The sequence below is a fragment of the Dendropsophus ebraccatus genome, chromosome 2 (genome assembly GCF_027789765.1).
Source record: "Dendropsophus ebraccatus isolate aDenEbr1 chromosome 2, aDenEbr1.pat, whole genome shotgun sequence".
Lineage (NCBI taxonomy): Eukaryota > Metazoa > Chordata > Amphibia > Anura > Hylidae > Dendropsophus > Dendropsophus ebraccatus.
In genome coordinates this window covers 12034487-12056696 of record NC_091455.1, presented here as the reverse complement: position 1 = coordinate 12056696, position 22210 = coordinate 12034487, and the positions used below count along the sequence as shown (strand labels likewise).

The window sequence follows — 22210 nt, the reverse complement described above, 5'->3', positions numbered from 1 at the left end:
GCAGTATTATAGTAGTTATAGTCATGTATATAGGAGCAGTATAATAGTAGTTATGGTTCAGGGAAGAAAAAGAGTGCTGCACCTCACACCTATGGCTGATACTTGTACCTCTCGGCTGCATTAACAACATCAGAATTCTGTATGTGAACCGATCAAGCCACACTGCCCCACGCACCGCGTGCAGGCATCTGACACACATGGGTCCCTACACTAAGTCCACACTGTGCCGGTCAGCGACCACCACCCCCGCAGGCGTGCACAGTCAGGGAAGGGAGGCCATGGAACGGCCCTGCAACCCCCATGCCACAGGACCAGACCCAAAAATGCCACACCAAAACCCAGCCAGCACCACCGGCGGAGGAAGCTGCCCCCAAACAGCACAAGTCTGGATAAGGTATTGCACTCACCATAGCTATCAAAGATAGAATGGGACAGACAGGAGGGATTAAAACCATGAGCACTCAGATGTCTCCTGCTAATTGCGGTCATGTGGGTCTCATCAGGAGGAGTGCAAAACACGGAGAAAAGAGAGAAACAAAATACGGTTCAGGGAAGAAAAACAGTGCTGCACCTCACACCTATGGCTGATACTAGTACCTCTCGGCTGCATTAACAACATCAGAATTCTGTATGTGAACCGATCAAGATAATAGTAGTTATATTTCTGTATATAGGAGCAGTATTATAGTAGTTATATTCTTGTATATAGGAGCAGTATTATAGTAGTTATATTCTTGTATATAGGAGCAGTATTATAGTAGTTATATTCTTGTATATAGGAGCAGTATTATAGTAGTTATACTCTTGTATATAGGAGCAGTATTATAGTAGTTATATTCCTGTATACAGGAGCAGTATTATAGTAGTTATATTCTTGTATATAGGAGCAGTATTATAGTAGTTATATTTCTGTATATAGGAGCAGTATTATAATAGTTATATTCTTGTACATAGGAGCAGTATTATAGTAGTTATATTCTTGTACATAGGAGCAGTATTATAGTAGTTATATTCTTGTATATAGGGGGCAGTATTATATTAGTTATATTCCTGTATATAGGAGCAGTGTTATAGTAGTTATCAATCAACAGAAGAACGTAGACCTCAGCCCTGCCAGGCAGTATGAGCCGGACCGCTGTGCTCGTGGAGCAGTGATGACAGCTGTGTAGGATCGGCTCCTGATAAAGAAAACCTGTGTCCGGTGGTGCTCGGGTCGGAGTACAGTCAAGGTATATTATGCAGGAAGATGAATGAATCCAGCACTCACCGTGATTCTGATGACAGGTGGACTTCTTTATTTCTTATCAGTTCATGTGCAGGGAGAGGAGGGGTGTGTGGCGTGTCTCAAGGGCGACGGCCGTTTCTGGCCACCAGGGCCTGTCGTCAAGCCGAGCATGCGCCATGTATCAGGAGGGGGCGTGAAATAGAGTGCAGGTAAGTAACACGTGATCAGTGAAACATAGAATACAACATAGCAAAACAAGACTTCATAGAAACACAGTCAGGTCGTTCCTCTCATTGAGGCCCGGAGGACCTGTTGCTTCTAGACCTGAAATCCATGATTCCTTTCTTAGCAGAACCTGATGTTGGTCTTCACCATTGTATCTGAGATTAACCCTTTCTAGGCCTAGGAATTTTATACACTTCGTATCGCCTCCGTGGTCCTTGCGGATATGTTCTATTAAACGTGGCACCCCCTTCCCTTTACGCACAGGGTACATATGTTCTTTGTACCTGGTCCAGAGGGGGCGCTTTGTTTTTCCTATATAATACCTTTTACACAGACACGATTACATAGACTGTATACATGGACCTACATGTTATGAAGTCCTTGATAAAGCAATCTCTTCCTCCCAGGTGTATGTAAGCGGTATTAACCATTTGGGAACAATAGTTACACTGCCCGCATTTTCGGTTCCCTTTCGGGAGGGACGTGTTCAGCCAGTTGGACTTCCTATACTGGTCTGTGCTATTATTGAGCATATCCCCTATTGTTTTATTTTTCCTGTGTGTTATGCATGGTTTTCGACTCGCTATGTCCTGCAAATCGGGATCGTTCTCAAGTAAGAACCAATGCCGATTTATAGATTTTCTGATGATCTCATTCAAAGGAGAATTTTGAAAGATAAACGTGAACCTTTTTTCTGTGTCTTTTCTTCTTCGTTTACTATCCGACTGTAAAAGCTCAGATCTGTCCTGGTTTGCCGCACGGACATAGGCATCCTGTACAATTCCTTTGGGGTAGCCTCTGCGTGCAAGTCGCCTCTCCAGATCGCCAGCCTGTGCCCTAAAATTATCATCAGTATTATTAATGCGCCGCAGGCGTAACATTTGTCCATACGGTATAGCCTGTTTAACAATGGGAGGGTGTGAGCTGGCGAAGTGGAGAAGAGAGTTGCACGCAGTCGGCTTTCTGTAAATCGATGTAATAAGTTTGTCGTTATCAACTTCAACTAGCACGTCGAGGAACTCAAGAGATGAACCCCCATACTTATAGGTAAAAAACATGTTCCTCCTATTTTGGTCATTCAAAAACTGAACGAAGCCCTCAAAAGATTCTTTGGAGTCTCCCCAGGCGATGAAAATATCATCGACAAATCGGTGATATGCCCTGATATGTCGGATAAACGGATTCTGAGCAGAGTATACCAGGTCGTGTTCCAACTTGGCGAGGAACAGATTGGCATACGTGCAGGAGACCGGCGTGCCCATAGCAGTGCCGATCTCCTGCCGATGCCATCTGCCCTCGAATTGGAACACGTTGTGCCTCAAAATAAAATACAATGCCTCTTTGACAAAATTACGTAAGGTAATGGGGTTACCACCTTTCCCAGGAACCAGGTTCTGCTAAGAAAGGAATCATGGATTTCAGGTCTAGAGGCAACAGGTCCTCCGGGCCTCAATGAGAGGAACGACCTGACTGTGTTTCTATGAAGTTTTGTTTTGCTATGTTGGATTCTATGTTTCACTGATCACGTGTTACTTACCTGCACTCTATTTAACGCCCCCTCCTGATACATGGCGCATGCTCGGCTTGACGACAGGCCCTAGTGGCCAGAAACGGTCGTCGCCCTTGAGACACGCCACACACCCCTCCTCTCCCTGCACATGAACTGATAAGAAATAAAGAAGTCCACCTGTCATCAGAATCACGGTGAGTTCTGGATTCATTCATCTTCCTGCATATTATAGTGGTTATATTCCTGTATAAAGGGGAAGTATTATAGTAGTTATATTCTTGTATATAGGAACAGTATTATAGTAGTTATATTCTTGTATATAGGGAGCAGTATTATAGTAGTTATATTCTTGTATATAGGAACAGTATTATAGTAGTTATATTCTTGTATATAGGAGCAGTATTATAGCAGTTATATTCTTGTATATAGGAGCAGTATTATAGCAGTTATATTCTTGTATATAGGAGCAGTATTATAGTAGTTATATTCTTGTATATAGGAGCAGTATTATAGTAGTTATATTCCTGTATAAAGGGGAAGTATTATAGTAGTTATATTCTTGTATATAGGAACAGTATTATAGTATTTATATTCCTGTATATAGGAGCAGTATTATAGTAGTTATATCCCTGTATATAGGAGCAGTATTATAGTAGTTATATTCTTGTATATAGGAGCAGTATTATAGTAGTTATATTCTTGTATATAGGAAGCAGTATTATAGTAGTTATATTCTTGTATATAGGAACAGTATTATAGTAGTTATATTCCTGTATATAGGAGCAGTATTATAGTAGTTATATTCTTGTATATAGGAGCAGTATTATAGTAGTTATATTCTTGTATATAGGAGCAGTATTATAGTAGTTATATTCTTGTATATAGGAGCAGTATTATAGTAGTTATATTCTTGTATATAGAGGGCAGTATTATAGTAGTTATATTCTTGTATATAGGAACAGTATTATAGTAGTTATATTCTTGTATATAGGAACAGTATTATAGTAGTTATATTCCTGTATATAGGGGCAGTATTATAGTAGTTATATTCTTGTATATAGGAGCAGTATTATAGTAGTTATATTCCTGTATACAGGGTGCCGTATGATAGTAGTTATATTCTTGTATATAGGAGCAGTATTATAGTAGTTGTATTCCTGTATATAGAGAGCAGTATTATAGTAGTTATATTCCTGTATATAGGAGCAGTATTATAGTAGTTATATTCCTGTATATAGGAGCAGTATTATAGTAGTTATATTCCTGTATAAAGGGGAAGTATTATAGTAGTTATATTCTTGTATATAGGAACAGTATTATAGTCGTTATTGTCTTGTATATAGGAGCAGTATTATAGTCATTATAGTCTTGTACATGGGGGCAGTTTTATAGAGAACCACACATCATAGAACCGGTCCCAAGACGTGCCCTGAAGCTCTGTACTCGTGGACTCACAAATGAAGCGATGAGAAAGGTTGCGATTGCCCCAATTATAGTTTTTAATTTAACATGAGGAATTGGTGACTTAATTCATCCTGGCGTGAACAAGCCCGGGCCCTCACAATAAGAGACATGCGTTGCTGATGAATCGAGGCCTCACTGAGCCGAGCGCTTTAATTTCATGCACCAAACACTTGCAACGTCTTAATCTACTAAAGAAAACTGAGCAGATCATCAGGAGAAGACGACACTAAAACTATTCTCATCTTTAAGGGTCTGCTTTTAAGGGGTTCTCCAATAACTAGAGCTCACATCCTGATGTCCTAGTCTTTTTAGGACATACAGACATCTTGTACAGGGGTCACCTGATCAGGGGTCTCGTACCCACTGACATGGGCCGCTGTCATATAATACAGTTATTGCCTGGGAGAATATGTGATTGACTACAGCTTCTAGGGGCAAGATCAACTGCTTGTCTCTGAAGAAGGACACTGTTAATAGTAATCCATAATCGGATGTGATTGATGCTTTTTATATGATTGATAAAGAATTAAAGGAGTACTGTGGCAAAAAAGAAATTGTTTTTAATTGTTTTGACTGGTGTTAGAGTTATACATATTTGTATAATACTTCATTAAAAAATATCCAGTCTTTCAGTTGCTGTATGTCCTGCAGGAAGTGGTGTATTTTTTTCAGTCTGACACAGTGCTCTCTGCTGCCACCTCTGTCCATGTCAGGAACTGTCCAGAGCAGGAGAAGTGTTCTATGGGGATTTGCTGCTGCTCTGGACAGTTCCTGACATGGACAAAGGTGGCAGAAGAGAGCACTGTGCAAGACTGGAAAGAATACACCACTTCCTGCAGCACATACAGCAGATTATAAGAACTGGAAGACTTGAAACTTTCAAATAGCAGTAAATTACAAATCTGTATAACTTTCTGGCACCAGTTGATATGGAAAAAAAATACTTTTTTGCAGAGTTCCAAAGTTTAGGACATACCAACATCCTGTACACAATATAGGACACTTACCCTGGTCAGACAAGAAGTCCAGCATGGTCTGCAGGAGAAATGACAGATGGCGGACACATAGCGCAGGGTTGCCCATCCTCCGGGAGGCGTAGACGAGTTCATGCAATAGTCGCATCTGCACGGCTGCCCAACCTCTGTGTGCACCTAGAAAGGGGGAGAAAGTTCAGTCTAAACTGCTGAGCTCAGTATATATATGAGACAGATTGTATACAAACAGAATAAGGTGGCTGCTTTCCTCCAAAAACAGCATCCCCCCTGACCACAGGTTGCATATGTCCTTGCAGCTTAACTCCATGAATACCAATGGAGCTGCAATACCACACACAACCTATGCACAGAGGTGGCGCTATATTTCAAATCCAGAATAAATCCTTCAATGTCAGTAAGAACAGCATAAACAGTAATGGCTGTGTAGTAAAGGGTTAAATGTATAGAGCTCCCCACTTGTCCTACAGCATGGTGGGGGACCCGACCAACAAAATGCTGTGTTAGTTTTTTATTACACTGTTTTTCTATGATCCACTTTAAGTAGGCTTTACTGGGAGTTGTAGTGCAGCGTCAGTGATCTGCAGCCTATAAATTACATTTACATATTATCAGACACCGAGACGCGTTTAATTAAATTCTGCAAATAAAAATGTAAAAATAGCAAAAAAATTAAAATTTAAAAATTTCAATTGTTTCCCCCAAATTTGAGTTTGTCAGACGACGACTCCTGGAGCCTCCCGCACCTTGGCTCAGTTCCACCGGACTGAACATCTTAATAACATCCATCCGGCTTCTCTCCCCCCCCAATAATCCAGAATTAATTCTCCAGAGCTGCGCTCTCTTGTAGGCAGAGTCACACTTTTCTCTTTCTCGCTTTTGTTTTGCTTCTTAGACAGATTAGGAGCCGCTGCCGCCGCCGCCGCTCTGCAGTCACTGGAAGCTTTGCTGCCGGCGACCACGAAATGAAATTAAAATATTAAACACAGATTTATAAAAAGCTTTTATACTTCAGCGACCGCTGCCTAAAAAATATAAAAATAAAGGGAACGCAAGCGTGGACGAGGCTTTCATGTCGCTGACAAAGGAGAACATTAAATATTACTAAGTGAGATCACAAAGCGCGGAGAACGGCGACAAAACATCCGTGTGCGCTCAGGATCCTACGAACAAACCACCGGCGGAACGAGCCCGAGTTCTGACATTCCAACAGGAGTTCTCTATATTTACATTTATTCTTATTTATTTTTTATTGACATCACTGGTTGTTTACGTTTTTTTTTAAGTATAAAGTTTTTTCTTTTGAATTTTTTAAGTTTTTTTTCTATTTTTTCATATCTAGATTTTTATTCATTAGGTTTTTTTTCCCCTTTAAAGCGCACCTGTTGCGAAAACAAACAGGGGTTGGAATCACAAGCAATATACTTGTTTTCTATGTTTAAATCAACACTATATATATGGCTACTCAGTGTCTCCCTGTGGTCCATGCCCCCTCCGTGTCGGAGAAAAAAAAAAACAAAACACAGTCCTTTGTGCGCACCTGTTCATCATGCAGGTGTCATTAATTTACACTAATTACATTATTACTTTTGGCTAATTCTATTATCAGCTCTGCAGATTACCAGGAGACAATGCTCTTTGTTATGTAACAATTCAATCAGTATAATGTCACTGTTTAACAGAGGTTTTGGTGCTTTGTGACAGGAGAGCTGACCATACAATGCGAGCGCCCCCAGGATTATCAGCTACTGAATGTGCATGCACAGCAAGTTTACACATGCTGCATAGTGAAGAGAGAAAATAAAAATAAAAATAAAGTGAGTATATTGCAAAACTGCCTGTGATCCCAAACCCTGGTGATTTCTTTTTTAAAAGTCTCTTGTGGGCGGGATGCCGCAATGCACCATGTGACCCAGGAGCCAGAGTTCCATTCTGTTGTTATCTCCCACCCTCAGCAGTGGAGATGAATGGTGCACACTTTCTGCACATCAAAGGGGTACTGCGGTGAAAGTCTTTTTGTTTCAAATCAACTGGTTTCAGAAAGTTATATAGATTTGTATATTACTTCTATTTAATAATTTCCAATTTTTTGTACTTATCAGCTGCTGCGTGTCCTGCAGGAAGTGGTGTGTGTGTGTATATATCTATCTTTCCAGTCTTACACAGTGCTCTCTGCTGCCACCTCTGTCCATGTCAGGAACTGTCAAAAGCAGCAGTAAATCCCCATAGAAAACCTCTCCTGCTCTGGACAGTTCCTGACATGGACAGAGGTGGCAGCAGAGAGCACTGTGTCAGACTGGAGAGAACACACCACTTCCTGCAGGACATACAGCAGCTGATGAGTACTGTAAGGCAGGAGCTTTTTAAATAGAAGTAAATTAGAAATCTATCTAACTTTTTGACACCAGTTGACATGAAAGATTTTTCGTCAGAGTGCCCCTTTAACAACAAGGGCATCCCAAACACCACGCAGCTCTGGATGTGTGCTGAGTAAAGTGTGATGGAAGGATCGGTATATGTGAGAGATGAGGTTTTACCTTTACTGAAGTCTTTAGGGTCCAGGGATAAGCTGTAACCAGGTAGCGTCTCCAGGAGGAGCTTATAGCAGGCCTTCCAGCCGGGCTCCGGGATTGTAGGGGCCACACACTGCATGGCTGCCACCCGCTTGAAGAAAGCAGATTTACGGTGGAAACCAATGAGTTCATAAAGTTCAGAGAGAACGCTGTACCGCTGGATCTTCTCCTCTTCCGAGAGCTACAAAAAAGAAAAAACACATTAAGATTCTGTCATATCCAGTACTGTTATCCCTTATAGAGTGTAAGCTCCTCTGATCAGGACTCCTCCTCTTATGCCTTATGGATTGTAAGCTCCTATGGTCAGGACTCCTCCTCCTCCTTATAGAGTGTAATCTGCTATGGTCAGGACTCCTCCTCCTCCTTATAGAGTGTAAGCTCCTATGGTCAGGACTCCTCCTGCTCTTATCCCTTATGGAGTGTAAGCTCCTATGGTCAGGACTCCTCCTGCTCTTATCCCTTATGGAGTGTAAGCTCCTATGGTCAGGACTCCTCCTGCTCTTATCCCTTATGGAGTGTAAGCTCCTATGGTCAGGACTCCTCCTGCTCTTATCCCTTATGGAGTGTAAGCTCCTATGGTCAGGACTCCTCCTGCTCTTATCCCTTATGGAGTGTAAGCTCCTATGGTCAGGACTCCTCCTGCTCTTATCCCTTATGGAGTGTAAGCTCCTATGGTCAGGACTCCTCCTGCTCTTATCCCTTATGGAGTGTAAGCTCCTATGGTCAGGACTCCTCCTGCTCTTATCCCTTATGGAGTGTAAGCTCCTATGGTCAGGACTCCTCCTGCTCTTATCCCTTATGGAGTGTAAGCTCCTATGGTCAGGACTCCTCCTGCTCTTATCCCTTATGGAGTGTAAGCTCCTATGGTCAGGACTCCTCCTGCTCTTATCCCTTATGGAGTGTAAGCTCCTATGGTCAGGACTCCTCCTGCTCTTATCCCTTATGGAGTGTAAGCTCCTATGGTCAGGACTCCTCCTGCTCTTATCCCTTATGGAGTGTAAGCTCCTATGGTCAGGACTCCTCCTGCTCTTATCCCTTATGGAGTGTAAGCTCCTATGGTCAGGACTCCTCCTCCTCTTATTTCTTATGGAGTGTAAGCTCCTATGGTCAGGACTCCTCCTGCTCTTATCCCTTATGGAGTGTAAGCTCCTATGGTCAGGACTCCTCCTGCTCTTATCCCTTATGGAGTGTAAGCTCCTATGGTCAGGACTCCTCCTCCTCTTATTTCTTATGGAGTGTAAGCTCCTATGGTCAGGACTCCTCCTGCTCTTATCCCTTATGGAGTGTAAGCTCCTATGGTCAGGACTCCTCCTGCTCTTATCCCTTATGGAGTGTAAGCTCCTTTGGTCAGGACTCCTCCTCCTCCTTATAGAGTGTAAGCTCCTATGGTCAGGACTCCTCCTCCTCCTCCTCCTTATGGAGTGTAAGCTCCTATGGTCAGGACTAGAGATGAGCGAACCTGGAGCATGCTGGAGTCCATCCGAACCCGATCGTTCGGCATTTGATTAGCGGTGGCTGCTGAAGTTGGATAAAGCTCTAAAGCTATGTGGAAAACATGGATATAGTCATTGGGTGTATCCATGTTTTCCAGACAACCTTAGAGCTTTATCCAAGTTCAGCAGCCCCCGCTAATCAAATGCCGAACGATCGGGTTCGGATCGACTTGAACCTGAGCCCTTTTCGCTCTAGTCAGGACTCCTCCTCCTCTTCCTTATGTAGTGTAAGCTCCTATGGTCAGGACTCCTCCTCCTCTTCCTTATGTAGTGTAAGCTCCTATGGTCAGGACTCCTCCTCCTCTTATCCCTTATAGAGTGTAAGCTCCTCTAGTCAGGACTCTTACTCCTCCTCCTCATATTCTCTATAGAATGTAAGCTCCTCTGACCAGGACTCCTCCTCTTATGCTTTACTGAGTGTAAGCTCCTATGGTCAGGACTCCACCTCCTCCTCCTTATGGAGTTTAAGCTCCTATGTTCAGGACTCCTCCTCCTCTTCCTCTTATTCCTTATAGAGTTTAAGTTCCTATGGCCAGGACTTCTCTTCCTCTTATCCGTTATAGAGTGTAAGCTCCTAAGCTCATGACTCCTCCTTTTATTCCCTATAGAGTGTACGCTCCTACGGTCAGGACTGTTACTCCTCCTCCTCGTATTCTCTATAGAATGTAAGCTCCTATGGTCAGGACTCCTCCTCCTTCTCCTTATGGAGTGTAAGCTCCTATGGTCAGGACTCCTCCTCCTCCTCTTATGCCTTATGGAGTGTAAGCTCCTATGGTCAGGACTCCTCCTCCTCTTATCCCTCATAGAGTGTAAGCTCCTATGGTCAGGACTCCTCCTCCTCTTATCCCTCATAGAGTGTAAGCTCCTATGGTCAGGACTCCTCCTCCTCTTATCCCTCATAGAGTGTAAGCTCCTATGGTCAGGACTCCTCCTCCTCTTATCCCTCATAGAGTGTAAGCTCCTATGGTCAGGACTCCTCCTCCTCTTATCCCTCATAGAGTGTAAGCTCCTATGGTCAGGACTCCACCTCCTCCTCTAATGCCTTATGCAGTGTAACCTCCTATGGTTAGGACTTCCCCCCCCCCCCCCCTCTTCTCCCCCCTGATGTATAGTTTATGTTACACATGTATTTTGTGGCAGGAGTGAATAGTAATTCATTGCACACTGTCATATCGGTGTCATCGTCCCCGGCCGCCATGCTCAGTGCTAAAGGCAGAAGAACTAGATCACTTTGATGTACAAGAGCCCGGGGGCTGGACTGACACATGGCGGCAAAGATATGAGAGCACCACAAGATGCGGACCCTTATCCAGGAGCGTCACCCATCTCTATCCTTGCATTAAAGGTCCACAAAACCTATTTTCTAGTAAAGGGGTTATTCAGCGTTAGACAAACATGGCCACTTTCTCCCAGAGACAGCATCACACTTGTCTCCAGTTCAGGTGTGGTTTGTATTTAACTTCCATTCAATTTAATGGAATTGAGCTGCAAAGCGGAAAAAAAATATAAAGTGTCCACGTTTTTCCAATGCTGGATAATCCCTTTAACCCTCTGTCCCTCAAAGCAATTCTAGATGCTGCTGTAGTAGTCTTACCTGACATCAGAGTCCTCCTTTAAGGAGAATATATAATCCTGAACCCTGTGACTATATACTTTGAATGGTGATGTCCAGAATCTCCCCCCCAAAAAAGGTGGCCGGGGTTGGTTATCATATCATATTGGTTATAATATTTCAGACTCTTTGTTCCTACAGAAGATAATCCGGTACCATAAGAGTCTGGCAGCAGCCGTGTATTTCTCCGCTATGCCGCTACTTTCTCTATAAATGTTGTTACTTTATGTTTTCATCTTCTGTTTCACTAACATACTTTATGGTAAACTATAAGCAGACATATATGAGAGCAGAGAAGTCAATGTAGATGCTGTATAATAACACAAGTATAAAGCTCTACTGCCACCTAGTGACCACTGTGGGCACAGCAGCTGCAGAGACCAGACTGCTGATCTAAGAGGAGCTGACTGATACTCGCTGAAGTCGAGAAAACTTAACAACAAGCAGATTATTATTCATCTGGAATCCTTAAGTGCTGTATTAATATCCAAACCACGAGCGGAACCATTATCTGTGTTTTGGACCCACTTCTAGCCTTGGTGAAGATCCTGACCAAAATACTGTGTGTGAACCCAGCCATAAAGGCAGATATACAGGGCAAGTCAAAAGCTCCCTCTCCCCCTTTTATTTTAGAAATTAAATAAAAAATGACATATCAGATACCCCAGCAATGTTGGGTGAGGGGGGCTACGTCCAGAACCCTGCCACCATCTTATAAGCAGCCATATTGGATTGAGGGCATGTTGTTCCAATAGGGAGGCGGTCATGTAACTCATCAGAGAAGATGGGAATTGTCTCAGAAATCATTCCCGGCAATCAGATTTGCAAATGAAGAGTTATCAACACAGAAACAACAACCGGAATGTTTCCTATAAGGCACAGCTATTTGTCGTGCTGTTCATGGTGCTGATTGCAAAGCTTTAAGGGAACCAATTTTGCTAAAATTGGCCATAAAGCTAAGGAAATGTGCTGGTACATCACCCAACACGCTTCCCAAACATCCCCCTGTAGCCTGCGTCCCCTGTACATACAGACCGCAAAGTTAGTTTAACAACCTCCCAAGCTGTATGTAAATTACCAGCTAAGTAGTCACGATGGGCGTGTGGCTGGTCTTCTAGTCACAGTCCTGGGCGGGTTCCGGCGCTGTAATCACGCCCCTCTGGGCGTGTTGGAAAGCGCCGCATGCTGACGTCACCCGGGGGGCCGGCATTGCACATCTGCAATGCCATAGTCTTTACTATGCTGCGCATGCGCAGTGCAGCTAAAAAAGATGCTGCTGTACTGCGCCTGCGCGGCGTAGTACAGCAGTGGCTTCTGCTGCTGTACTGGGCATGCGCAGCATAGTAAAGATTCAGCAATGCCGCCCCCCCCGGGTGACGTCATGGGCCACACGCCCATCGTGACTACTTAGCTGGTAATTTACATACAGCATGGGAGATTGTTAAACTAACTTTGCGGTCTATATGTACAGGGGACGCAGGCTACAGGGGGATGTTTGGGAAGCATGCTGGGTGATGTACCAGCCAGTTTCCTTAGCTTTATGGCCAATTTTAGCGTGATTGGTTCCCTTTAAGGCTCTGGCTCCAACCTGCATGAGAAGTTTCTGAGGGGATTTATGAAGACAAGCGTACAAGTATGCTGAACTTCTATTAAGCCCCGCCCCCTTTTTCGCGGCAAGATACACTAAGTGAATCCGGCCAGTCAGGCGCCCGAATATGCGCCCGGCGTAGTAAATCTTGCGTCATGATTTACACCTGCGAGCAGGCGTAAATCATGATAAATGAGGCGTGCCCCCAAGCTCCGCCAGCCCGCCCATCGAGCGAGCAGGGCCTACAGATGGCGTACGCCAGGGAGAAGGGGCGAATCTGCACCTTCTCCCTGGCATACGCCTTTGGCGTAATGTTTACAAATGTCCCCCTCTGTGTTAATATCATGGCGGTTTTCTTCAAAAAACAGCACCACTCTTGTCCTCAGGTTGTGAATGGTATTATAGCTCAGCGCTAGTGGATTGAATTAGGGCTAATACCCCACACCACCTGAGGAGGGGGGCAGTACTGCTTTAAGAAGGAAGTAGTTTTTCTAATCCTGGGCATAATGCTGAGGAATGGTCTCAGTATGAGCTCACCTGGCGCAGGTTGATGTAAACCACGTTCTGCAGAAACTCAGAGGCCTCCATGCTCCTCTTCTGTATGGCCAGGACCCGGACGGCCTTCACGCAGGCCTCAAGTTCAATCACTCCGGCCGCCTTGGACTGAAGAGAAGAGACAGGGTTAACTGAGGAATCTCCAACAAGACAGGTAACATCTAATCTGCAGACCCTGGACCCACATGTCCTGATGATCCCCGGGTACGGTACGGATCACATACTGATGATCCCCGGGTACGGTACGGATCACATACTGATGATCCCCGGGTACGGTACGGATCACATACTGATGATCCCCGGGTACGGTACGGATCACATACTGATGACCACCGGGTACGGTACGGATCACATACTGATGACCACCGGGTACGGTACGGATCACATACTAATGATCATCGGGTACGGTACGGGTCACATGCTAATGACCCCCGGGTACAGTACGGGTCACATACTGATGACCACCAGGTGCGGTACAGGACATTTACTAATGACCATTGGGTATAGTACAGGAAATATACTTATGACCATCGGGTATAGTACAGGAAATATACTTATGACCATCGGGTATAGTACAGGAAATATACTTATGACCATCGGGTATAGTACAGGAAATATACTTATGACCATCGGGTATAGTACAGGACATATACTGATGACCCCCGTGTACGGTACGGCTTACACACTGATGACCACCGTGTATGGTACAGCTCACATACTGATGACCACCAGGTGCAGTACAGTTCACATACTGATAAGCACCGTGTATGGTACGGCTCACATACTGATGACCACTAGGTACGGTACGGGTCACATGCTGATGACCACCAGGTACGGTACGGGTAACATACTGATGACCACTAGGTACGGTACGGGTAACATACTGATGATCACTGGGTACAGTACGGGTCACATGCTGATGACCACCAAGTACGGTACGGGTAACATACTGATGACCACCAGGTACGGTACGGGTAACATACTGATGACCACCAGGTACGGTACGGGTAACATACTGATGACCACCGTGTATGGTACAGCTCACATACTGATGACCACTTTGTATAGTACGGGTCACATACTGATGACCACTGGGTACGGTACGGGTCACATACTGATCACCACCGTGTATAGTACGGGTCACATACTGATGACCACCGTGTATGGTACAGGTCACATAGTGATGACCACTAGGTACAGTACGGGTCACTTACCTTCCCATAGTAGGAGATGGCCTCCTTGAACTTCTCGATGATATCTTCTGGGCTCAGACAGTTCTTTGCGCGCCCGATCTCTGTGCTGGCGTCCATGTTTATCCCGTTGGTGGACAGAGCACCTGGAAACAGAGATTTTTTATTTTTTTTTATTCTAAATTTTTATTCAATTTTCACATTTTACAGTAAAAGGAAACAAGAAAACAAGAATTACTAACCGGTAATGTCTTTTCTTTGAGCCCATGACGGCACCCCTGGAGAGGACCACCTCCTATTCCCATTGGACAGGAAACAGAACACTGGACCTTAAAAGAATCGCCTCCTCTCACCACACCAGTTCTTTGCAAGGATCCTAGGAGCGAATCTTTTTAACAAACACAACATAGCATACTAACTGTGTTATATAATATCTGCATATATCCATATGTATATATCTACCTCTATATACATCTTTATATATCTATATATATATATATATATATATATATGCTTTTTTTTTTCTTTTTTTTTTTTTTTAAATAAAGTATATACATCTAAACATACATTAACTACGTCAAGGTATGTCATATCTCTTTCAAGGGCGGGTATTAGGCGGGGTGCCGTCATGGGCTCAAAGAAAAGACATTACCGGTTAGTAATTCTTGTTTTCTCTTCTCGCCCTATGACGGCACCCCTGGAGATTAGATTAGGAATTTCCCCCGCCTAGGGAGGGACCACTGCGTGCAGTACCCTTCTACCAAACGTCAAGTCCTCTGTTGACGATAGTTGTAATCTGTAATGTCTAAAGAAGGTGTGTGGAGTGCTCCAAGTAGCGGTCCTACAGATCTGCTCTAATGTGACTGATGCCCTCTCTGCCCAGGAAGTGGCTACTGCTCTGGTGGAGTGTGCCCCAAACCCTACGGGGATATCCTTTCCACTGGATCTATAGCATTCCCCTATGGCCTGTTTTACCCATCTAGCGATGGTTTGTGAGGTAGCTGCTTTACCCTTGTTCTTTCCCTGGAAGGATACTAAGAGATTATCAGTCTGTCTCCAATCCCTAGTGACCTCCAGATAGTGTAACAGAATACGCCTAACGTCCAATGTATGAAAGGCTGCCTCTCTATCGTTGGATGGATTAGTGCAAAATGAGGGAAGAACTACCTCCTGGGACCTGTGGAAATTGGATACCACCTTTGGGAGAAAGGCAGGGTCAGGAGATAAGATAATTCTATCATCCCTAATTGTCATGTATGGAGGGTTGATGGAGAAGGCTCTGATCTCGCTAACCCTTCGGGCTGATGTGATAGCGAGCAAGAAGGCAAGTTTCCAGGATAGCAGCCTGATAGGTAATTCTAACATTGGCTCGAATGGAGAAATGGTCAGTCCTGATAACACTATATTTAAGTCCCAAGGAGGGAGTCTTGATTTTATACTGGGAGCCAGTCTAGTTGCAGCTTTTGTGAACCTTTTTACCCATGGATGTTCAGCCAATCTGAAATCAAAAAGTGCACTAAGGGCTGAAATTTGAACTTTTATAGTGCTTGGTCTCAAGTTCATGTTAAGACCCTCCTGCAGAAAGTCCAGAATTAGTGGAATATTAGGAGGAGCAATTACATTGATTGGCTGGTTCACGTACCTACAAAAGGCCTTCCAAGTTCTCAGGTAAATGGCTGATGTAACCCTCTTTCGGCTGGCTAAAAGTGTGGATATCACCTGAGGGGATAGTCCTCTGTCAATCAGAAGCTGCCTTTCACACGCCAGGCTGTTAAGTGAAGGTTCTGTGCTGTCGGGTGAAGTACTGGTCCCTGGTGTAGGAGATCCCGTCTCTCCGGAAGCACCCAGGGGTCTGCTATCGACAGTCTCCTCAACCAGGCGAACCACACCCTTCTGGGCCAGAAGGGAGCAACCAGAATGACGTCTGCTTTGTCCTGCCTGATCTTGCGTATTACCCGAGATAGAAGCCTGATCGGTGGGAAGGCGTAAAGGAGGCCGCTGTCCCAATTCTGTGCTAGTGCGTCTATGGCAGCGGGGTTGTCCTTCTGAGACAGGGAATAAAATTCTCTTACTTTTCTGTTCGTCCTGGTGGCGAACAGGTCTGCTTTCGGGGTCCCCCAGAGACTGCAGATTTGATGGAAAACCTCCTGGGATAGCTCCCATTCTCCTTGTTTTAGCTTGTTCCTGCTGAGGAAGTCCGCTGTTGTATTGTCTGATCCTTTTAGGTGTAGTGCTGTCAGAGAAAGAAAATGAGGTTCTGCCAACCTGAAGATATGGTGTGTGATCCTCATCAGGTCGGTTGATCTGGTTCCACCTTGGTGATTTAGGTAGGCTACTGCCGCCGCGTTGTCCGACAGTACCCTTACGTTTCTCCCCTGAAGCTCTGGTAGTGCCTGTATTAAAGAGAGAAAAACTGCCTTTAACTCCCGTACGTTTTGGGATTCTCTGGCTTCTTCCGGGCTCCATTTCCCTTGTAGAAGAAGAGGTCCCGTATGAGCCCCCCATCCAGAAGGACTGGCGTCTGTTGTAATAGTCTTTACTTCCGTGATGTTCCATGGAAGGCCCTTGTCTAGATGTTCCCGTTGCTCCCACCAGGACAGGGATCTTAAAGTCTGTGGAGATAGAGAAAAAGGGGAATCTAGGGAATCAGTTACGCCATCCCATTCAGACAGAATTTGACACTGGAGCCTTCTGGTGTGATACTGTGCCCACGGTACTGCCTGGATACAAGAAGTCAAGAGTCCTAACAATGACATGGCTGACCTCATAGTAGTAAGGGGATCAGCCGAGAGCTGCCTGATTCTTGTCTGGACCTGTAAGATCTTATTCTCTGGGAGAAAGGATCTTTGAACCCTGGAGTCTAGGTAGATCCCCAGGAATTTACACCGCTGGCTAGGCGTTTTGTTGGATTTTTCCTCATTGACCTCCCATCCCAGAGAGAAAAAAACTGACTCTATGAATCTAATATCTGTCTCTAGGGCCGTCTGTGAATTGTTAATAATCAGAAAGTCATCAAGGTAGGGGACAATGATGATATTCCTTTCTCTCACATGTGCCATGACTTCTGCCATTACCTTGGTGAATGCTCTGGGAGCTTGAGAGATACCAAATGGCATGGCTGTAAACTGGAAATGAGAAAACTCTGAGCCCATGTTCACCGCCACTCTCAGAAATCTGTAATGGTCAGGATGCATAGGAATATGATAATAAGCATCCCTGAGATCGATGGTGGCCATAAAGCAGTTTTCCGAGAGATTCAGAATAGCAGAAGATATTGACTCCATTCTGAACCTCTCGTAAGTAAGGGCCCTGTTTAGTGGCTTGAGATTAATTATTGTTCTGTATGAACCATTGGGCTTTTTCACAAGAAACAAAGTGGAGTAGAATCCCACTCCCCTCTGTTCCCCGGGAACCGGGATAAGCACTTTTTTATTTAGAAGGGAATGGATCTCAGCTAGAAGAGCCATGTGTTTGTCAGGGTCTGATGACAGGTCAGTACATACAAATCTTTCCCCTGGGGAGGACGAAAAAGAAATTTTAAGGCCAAATTTTATTGTATCCAACACAAAAGTGCTACCAGAAATTGTACACCACTGTGAAAAATAACAAGCTAAACGCCCTCCCACAGGGACCTCATGTCATTGAGGGGCCTTTTTGTCAGAAGAAGGAAAGAGAAAACCCTTATTCTTCTTCTGAGGTCGCCAATCTTTCCTACTACTGACATTTCCCCCCCTAGGTCTCCTACCTCTTCCCCTGAATGGTCTACTGGTCTGTTGGGGTATAAGGGGGAATCCCTTCTTTCTGTCAGAGGCCTTCTCTAGGATAGACTCCAGGGCAGACCCAAATAGAAGCTTCCCTTCACATGGGACTCCACATAGCTTGGCCTTTGATGTGGTATCACCCTTCCACTCCTTTACCCATATAGATCTTCGGGCTGAGTTTGAAAGGGCCGCTGATCGGGCTGACAGCTTTAGGGCATCTGCTGATGCTTCTGAAATAAATGACACAGCATTGTCAATCGTAGTAAATGCCTGATTAAAGTCCTGATTTGGATTACTCTCCTTGACCTTATCTTTAAGTTCAGTCATCCACATTTTTAGTGACCTAGCTACTGAAGTCGTCGCAATCAAAGGCTTGAATGCGGATGTGGATGCTTCCCAAGACTTCTTTAAATATATATCGGCTCTCTTATCTAGAGGGTCTTTAAGCACTGCTGTGTCCTCGAAGGGCAGTGCATTCTTTTTTGAGATCTTCGCCACTGGATGATCTATCTTAGGGGCCCCCTCCCAGGATTCACAGTCCTCCTGACCGAAGGGATATTTCCTTTTGTACTAAAAATAGGAAAAGGTTAGAATCAATATAAGTGTCATATTACATAGTTTTCTTCAAAGATAGATGTAATACCAGACTTACAGCCCGTGGGATAAAGAATTTCCGGTCTGGATTAGCCCACTCGTGACAGATAAGAGTCTTAATACTCTGGTGTACTGGAAACACCAGTCTCTTTTTTGGGGCTAACCCCTCAAACATAATGTCCTGTACGGATCTGGGTTGAGGGGTATCGTCAATCTCCATAGTTAGTCTGACATTTTTAATGAGAGCGTCTATGGATTCAATTGGTAACAGTGACCCTGCAGAGTCCTCCCCTGAGATCTCCTCTGGATCAGAGGCTAATTCACCCTGATCGTCCACCTCTAGTGATAGATCCTGATCTTCCTCATTTATAGGAGAGGGATCCATCTGCTGACTTGGTCCTGCAATGACCAGTGGCTGAGAGTCAGGAGGTGGGTTAATGCTGACTCCAGGCGTCTCAGAGGAAGTTGGGCGAGAGGGTAGGGAGGCCTGCAGAAATACAACAATAAGTACACTCGTAGAGGGGAGCTAAAGCGAAATTTAAATGATGAAACAAGATACTTCTACCTACCCTGATTTCTTGCCTAACCATGTCTCTCATGTTTCTAATGAAGGATGGTCCTTGATCTTCTAATACTCGGTTCATGCACCCCCCACACAAGGTCTTATTGTATGAACTACTAAGCCTCTTTCTGCAGACCGGACACTCCTTAATCTTAGTACGCTCCTTTTTAGAGGATCCCTCCTAAAATACAAACCATAACATCCTGATAAGATAGTGTGTTTAAAATACATATATGGGGAGAACCCCTCTTACCACACCATACCGCTGGATTATCTGTAGCAGAGGTCTGGGATTGTTCAGCGCCTTGGGACTCCATCTGACCCAGGATTGGTCTCAGGTCCCCACAGCTGTCACAGCAAAGCACAGCAAAGCACAGCACAGCACACAGTAACCGTCTTCCTAGCAGCAGGCTCTTTATGCAGGTGCAAGGCACTCTGAGCTCTGCTGCTTTAAATATGGCGCCAATGCACCTAGGGCCGGCTGACCCCGCCCCCGCCGCGGCGCTGATGCGGCACACCCTCCCGCCGTCACCCCCGGCAAGCCGTGGCCTGGGCCTATAGAGCAAGGCCTATAGGGACATCCCCCCTCCGGAAGCCCGTCCCGTGTCATCACGGCTTCCGGGAGCGCGCCGCGACACGTGGGGACGCTGCGCCGACGTCATTACGTCATCGCGCCACTGCGTCATTGCGTTCTTGCGTCCCCCAGTTCGCGCATGCGCATCCCCGCCGTCCTACTCACCGGGACGGACGCCAGAGGGGCCGGGAGACGCGCGGGGCCCGATCATCTGGAGGTGCTGGACGGGCCTCAGTCTTCAGGTATAAATACCTCGGGAGCCGGTACCCGTCTGCCGGTGATCCCTCAGCCCTATGAAGGTCCCTGGAGGAGACCCTCCATGTCCTTCTCCCATGGGACAGGAAACAGTAACTGGTGTGGTGAGAGGAGGCGATTCTTTTAAGGTCCAGTGTTCTGTTTCCTGTCCAATGGGAATAGGAGGTGGTCCTCTCCAGGGGTGCCGTCATAGGGCGAGAAGAGAAACATCTGGTGTCCTTACGGGCGCAAAGGCACTCATACAAACAGAAAACATCAGAAATGCAAACATAGGCCCATGACCGGGAAAACGAGCCGATGGAAACAATCCACGGCTCCCATACAAAACTAGCTTTTACCATCAGTAAGGGTAGGGAGTGAGCTAGCGCTCAATGCAAAACCAAGGGGAAGGATGGAAAGGGGAGAAAGAGGGGAGAAGGAGGAAAGGGAGACGAGAGGGCGAGAGGGGAGCACAGCGTCCATAGAGTGGGGGGAATGGATGGTTCCTCACTGAACCAGTAAAGATCTATATTCGACGGTGTCGGTGAATTAATCCCAGTAAAACACAGTCCGATAGAACCGGGAATTCCAATCGTGCAGTTGTGCAGTGAGGTCCTCCATGCGTTTGATCTCTTCTACTTTCCGGATCCACATGGAGAGGCTAGGTGGGTCGGGTTGGCGCCACAGGGCGGGAATACAGGCCCGGGCAGCGTTGATCAGGTGTCGGAGAACTGAGAGACGGAAGCTTCTGGGTGGAATGTCGGACAGATGTAGGAGGAATAGCGCAGGAGAGAAAGGGAGCTGGCGGTCAGTGAAAGTGGAGGTAATACGCCACACTTGCCTCCAGAAGGGACAGCTCCAAAATATATGTAAAAGGGATCCTTCTCCGCCGCAATTCCTCCAACATTGTGGGGACACTTCAAGGAAAATCCAATGTAGGCGGGTAGGAACCCGGTACCACCGGGAGAGTAGCTTTTACCCAGCTTCCTGGAGACGAGAAGAGATCGAGGAGGAGTGTGTGCATGTGAACACTTGGTCCACTTGTGCCGCGGAGAAAGAGGTATTCAAGTCCTCTTCCCAGGCAGTGAGGAAGGAAGGAACATGGAGATTATATAGCGACATAAAGCCTGTAGTCTTATCAAATCTGTCATACCCTGGTATCAGCCACTCTGAAATAGGATGGGATAGGAAATCCCTGCAAAACCACAATCACAGCGGTATGTCCTATATCTCCAATTATTTCCCTTGGAGCTGTTGTCTGATTAAAGGGGTACTCCATTGATTCCTTTTTTGTTTTCTTTTAAATCAATTGGTATCAGAAAGTTATATACATTTTTGATTTACTTCTGTTTAAAAATCTCCAGCCTTCCAGTACTTATCAGCTGCTGTATGTCCTGGAGGATGTGGTGTATTCTTTCCAGTCTGACACAGTGCTCTCTGCTGCCACCTCTGTCCATGTCAGGAACTGTCCAGAGCAGGAGAGGTTTTCTATGAGGATTTGCTGCTGCTCTGGACAGTTCCTGACATGGACAGAGGTGGCAGCAGAGAGCACTGTGTCAGACTGGGGAGAATACACCACTTTCTGCAGGACATACAGTAGCTGATAAGTACTGGAAGACTGGAGGTATTAAAAATATAATTAAATGACAAATCTATTTTACTTTCTGAAACCAGCTGATCTGAAAGAAAACTATTTTGCTGGAGATCCCTACTATGCCGGTAATCCCTACTATGGGCCCTACTGTGACCGTACTAGTGGACCAGGATCAGTTGCTGGTCTCAGGACCTCCCCTAATGCCATAAGATGACCTTAAATTAATATCCTAAGACCCTTTAACCTAGCATCCCCCGACCTGTGGTCCAGCAGCTGTTGTGTAACTCCCACTGTGCTGTATCTTGTCATTCCAGGAAAGTATGTTCATAAAATGTTGCGGTCATTGAGAATATGTTTTGACATGTCAAAAATTCGGATTGGTCTGGGTCGCTGCAGGGATCATTACACCGGGTGGGGTAAAGCCTTTGGGTCCCTGGCTCACAGCCATCTATCTCCTGTTTCTC

At 45.3% G+C, this 22210-nt stretch overlaps 2 protein-coding genes across 10 annotated transcripts in view; both read right to left on the bottom strand.

The window, feature by feature from the left end:
• Nucleotides 1-22210, bottom strand: part of TRAPPC9 (trafficking protein particle complex subunit 9) — a 348662-nt gene that overhangs the window by 319026 nt on the left and 7426 nt on the right. For all 6 annotated transcript variants that reach the window (XM_069957053.1, XM_069957051.1, XM_069957054.1 and 3 more), the window contains exons 6-9: nucleotides 14452-14573; nucleotides 13220-13345; nucleotides 7954-8170; nucleotides 5432-5575 (exon numbers count right to left, since the gene is read on the bottom strand). In XM_069957053.1, coding sequence (XP_069813154.1) covers nucleotides 5432-5575; nucleotides 7954-8170; nucleotides 13220-13345; nucleotides 14452-14573 — 609 coding nt within the window. The remainder of the gene's footprint in view (nucleotides 1-5431; nucleotides 5576-7953; nucleotides 8171-13219; nucleotides 13346-14451; nucleotides 14574-22210) is intronic.
• Nucleotides 14674-19964, bottom strand: LOC138782981 (uncharacterized). 4 transcript variants are annotated; one of them, XM_069957059.1, is made up of 7 exons: nucleotides 19608-19964; nucleotides 19352-19525; nucleotides 18841-19269; nucleotides 18173-18758; nucleotides 16693-17039; nucleotides 16070-16614; nucleotides 14674-14815 (listed from the first exon to the last, which is right to left on the bottom strand). In XM_069957059.1, the coding sequence occupies exons 1-7, from the start codon at nucleotides 19659-19661 to the stop codon at nucleotides 14758-14760; spliced, it is 2193 nt and encodes a 730-aa protein (XP_069813160.1). In that variant the 5' UTR covers nucleotides 19662-19964; the 3' UTR covers nucleotides 14674-14757. The 4 variants fall into 4 exon arrangements, with proteins under 4 accessions (XP_069813160.1, XP_069813161.1, XP_069813158.1 ...); XM_069957060.1 differs by having other exon boundaries at nucleotides 14674-14803; XM_069957057.1 differs by lacking the exon at nucleotides 14674-14815 and having other exon boundaries at nucleotides 15013-16614; nucleotides 19608-19959.